General features: G+C 30.9%; 1 protein-coding gene across 1 annotated transcript; it reads left to right on the top strand.

The window, feature by feature from the left end:
- Positions 1-1631: 1631 nt before the first annotated feature.
- On the top strand, positions 1632-3299 carry LOC113002932. The gene is made up of 2 exons (XM_026130081.2): positions 1632-2264; positions 2375-3299. Exons 1-2 carry the CDS (start codon positions 2234-2236, stop codon positions 2704-2706), a joined length of 363 nt encoding a protein of 120 aa, XP_025985866.1. The 5' UTR covers positions 1632-2233; the 3' UTR covers positions 2707-3299.
- The last annotated feature ends 355 nt before the right edge of the window (positions 3300-3654 follow it).

The following is a 3654-nucleotide window of genomic DNA, read 5'->3' as shown; positions in this document are numbered from 1 at the left end:
AAAATTTTTTTTGCAATTGTCAAGATTTGTTGACATGAGACTTTAAACATTGTTTATTACAAATAAACAAATATTTAGTAATAAATTCTGCATGCAGTGATAGAGGAAAGTCATATTAATAGAAAAATACTAGATGATTTGCTTAATTATAAATATTAGATTTGGTGATAGTGAAACTGTAAATTGTGGAACTCGTAATATGAATCCCCATAAAAATCCCCATTCATTATTGCATATTCTGATTTCTCGAAATGCAATAATAAAGTTTTTCGTTGAAATTTTTGAGTTATGAGCTTGAAGGTTATGGCTTTCAAAATTAGTATTGAGTTTCTAAAATATTTTAAATATAATAGATTTTGGAGAAAAATGTTACGAGGTGTGATCAAAAAGTAAGTTGATTTTTTGAATTTCGCGCGCTCTGTACACTCTAATTTCAAAATTTTTTTTTTTGTGTTGGTACACTCGTCACGATCATATGTTCACAGTTTTGACTACATAGCATGTGTTGTTTTTATGTGAGAGGCATAAAGGTTAGACTCGTGTTTGCGTGCTCGGCGATTTTTTGCTGTTGAAAATAATGGAGCAGAGAGTTTGTATTAATTTTTGTGTAAAAAATGGATTTAAGTGTTCAAAAACTCTTGAAATGTTGACAATGGCGTACGGTGAGTCAACTTTGAACAAAAAAAATGTTTATAAATGGTATAAGTTATTCCAAGAGGGCCGAGAAAATGTTAACGATGAACCTCGCTCTGGACGCCCCAGCACGTCAAAAACCGACGAAAATGTTCAGGAAGTGAAAGAAATTGTGTTGAAAAATCGTTGAATCACGATTAGAGAAATAGCTAATGATCTTAACATATCATTTGGCTCATGCCAATCAATTTTAACGGATGTTTTGGGTATGGCACGTGTGTCAGCAAAATTCGTTCCAAAACTGCTTAATTTTGATCAAAAGCAGCGTGAACATCGCCCAAGACATGTTGAACGACATCAATGATGATCCTGATCTGCTCAAAAGGGTTATAACTGGTGACGAAACATGGGTATATGGTTATGACGTCGAAACCAAAGCCCAATCATCCCAGTGGAAGAGCCCAGGAGAGTCAAGACCGAAAAAGGCACGCCAAGTTCGTTCGAATGTGAAGGTTTTGCTCACAGTTTTCTTTGATTACCATGGCGTTGTGCATCAAGAATTCCTACCACAAGGTCGTACGGTAAACAAGGAGTATTACCTTGAGGTTATGCGGCGTTTGCATGAATCAATAAGAAAAAAACGTCTGGAAGTGTGGAAAGAAAATTCATGGATTCTGCACCATGATAATGCACCTGCGCACACGTCGTTACTAGTGAGTACTTTTTTGGCCAAAAACAATACTATCATCATGTCTCAGCCACCGTATTCACCAGACTTGGCCCTCTGCGACTTTTTCCTCTTCCCAAAATTGAAAAAGCCTATGAAAGGACGAAGATTTGCGACGATTGAGGAGATTAAGGCTGCATCGCTGGAGGAGCTCAAGGCAATACCCAAAAGTGCATTTCAGAAATGTTTTGACGACTGGAAAAAACGCTGGCACAAATGCATTGTATCAGAGGAGGATTATTTTTAAGGGGATAACATAATTTTGGATGAATAAATGAATATTTTTTTATAAAAATGAAAAGTCACCTTACTTTTTGATCACACCTTGTACGTACAAAAGTTTTTGAGTATCAAAAGAGATACTTTATTGGTTAACTAGATTTCTGGAGCCAAATTTGAACCTAGTAAGGTCCAAGTCGACCCATCTCACATAAAAAACTTTTTTGTTACGTATCAGGAACCCTTTTTTTAAATTAGCAAAATCGGCAATTGTTATAAAAAATTTTATATACAATAAAAAATAACTATTATCGCTTGCTAACTTTTGACGGTAAAACTTAAATATATTTACTATAATTTGGATATAAAAATAGGAGTTAATAATATAAATTAAATAAATTATAAACATTTAAAAAAAGTTATCTTATAACATGCAACTTTACTAAATAAACTTAATCATAAATCATTTGGTATTATATTACATTTATAAGTAGCAATTTTTTTATTGTCAATAAATATTTCAGAGAAATTCAATATTTATCAGTCTAATGGATTTTTAAAAAATGAGATAATGTGTGAAATGAATGCAAATAAAGGATGCTTAGAGTCATGGATTAAACAAGACTGAATCTTACAAATTCTTTATTAACACCTATGGGTCCAGTATTTGATCAACGATGGGAAGGTAAAAGCCTCGCAGACAGAATATTCAGATATATGTAGAATTTATTTAATGTTATAAACAAAATATACTTTCATGGTAACTACAAAAAAACATTCACTTAAAATTTCCAGAATTTCAACAGAACGTCTTCAACAGAACTTCTTACCCCAATGACTTCTATAAAGTTCTTAGAACTAACTTTAGTAACAAAGTAAAGCTTTCTTTTTCGATTTGTGCGTTTTACGACGTTGAAATATTAATTTGCAACAGCGAGGATATTTACAGAGATTCTTGCTATTGGATCATATTAAATATTGAAGACTATACACAATCTGAAATTCGAAAATGTGTAACAGAAATCCCCGGATTCAATAAATCGAAGAATTATCCTGAGAAAGATTCAAAATATTATAATCTAGAATCAGGCAAAGTAAATAAATTATATAATGTTTTTGTTGCTTAAAACTATCTAATTCTCAATTTAGTGAAAACGTTTTTTGAAGCATATATTGAATTTAAAAATAAATCAATTTAAAAACTTCCTGACATATTTAAACATCATTCTAACAAGGGAACATCATAGTGTTACCTTGCAATTTTAATAAACATTGGATATGTCAAAATATAAATAAAAATAAGATATACGTTTTTTTTATAAATATTCAGTTGCTCATTAAAGTTTCACCTAGTGCAAATGGCACTGAACTGCACACAGCGAACGGCAAGCGTCGAGCAGCAGACTTCATTGATTGACTGCTGCACGACATTTACCGCTTGCAGTGTGCACTAGGCATAAGGCGATATTGAATTCCGTCAATTAACATAGAAAATCCTGGAAGAATTTCTCTTATATTAAAGCTTCTAGGCTCATTCTAAAAGTATAGCATTGTTCTTTGTTGTAATTTCCAAAGTGCCAACTTCTCATTTTATACGTATGAAGTCTCAAATTTTTATGCGTAACATATATTGACTAGCATAACTATATTTTTATACACCCAGAGAAAAGTTTCTTTGAGTCAAAAAATATTTGTTTGACTCAAAGAAATTCGTGCATTGCTATACGGTTAAAGAAAAATTTCTTTCGTTTGAAGAAATTTTTTGATTGTTCCTGTTATTAAAATTAAAGAAACAGTTTTGTTGTGCAACACAATTCTTAAAAAAAAAAAAAGAAATATATTTTTAAAACCAGAACAACTAAATCATTTTCTTTGAATTAAATATTAATTATTTGTTTGAATTAAGCAAATAATTTATTTACTTTTATAAAGACTAGTAACGTTATTTCTTGAAATCAAATAAATTTTTACTTTTCGCAAAGATATTTTCATTTCAACTTAAAAAAAGAAACGATTTTATCAATTTAAACATAAGTTTTCTGTGGGTGTAATTTTTTTCGTTTTTCATATCAAAT

This window comes from Solenopsis invicta, unplaced genomic scaffold, assembly GCF_016802725.1.
Source record: "Solenopsis invicta isolate M01_SB unplaced genomic scaffold, UNIL_Sinv_3.0 scaffold_757, whole genome shotgun sequence".
In the NCBI taxonomy this organism is placed as follows: Eukaryota; Metazoa; Arthropoda; class Insecta; order Hymenoptera; family Formicidae; genus Solenopsis; species Solenopsis invicta.
The sequence above is the reverse complement of the archived record's forward strand: the minus strand, read 5'-3'. Positions and strand labels throughout refer to the sequence as shown.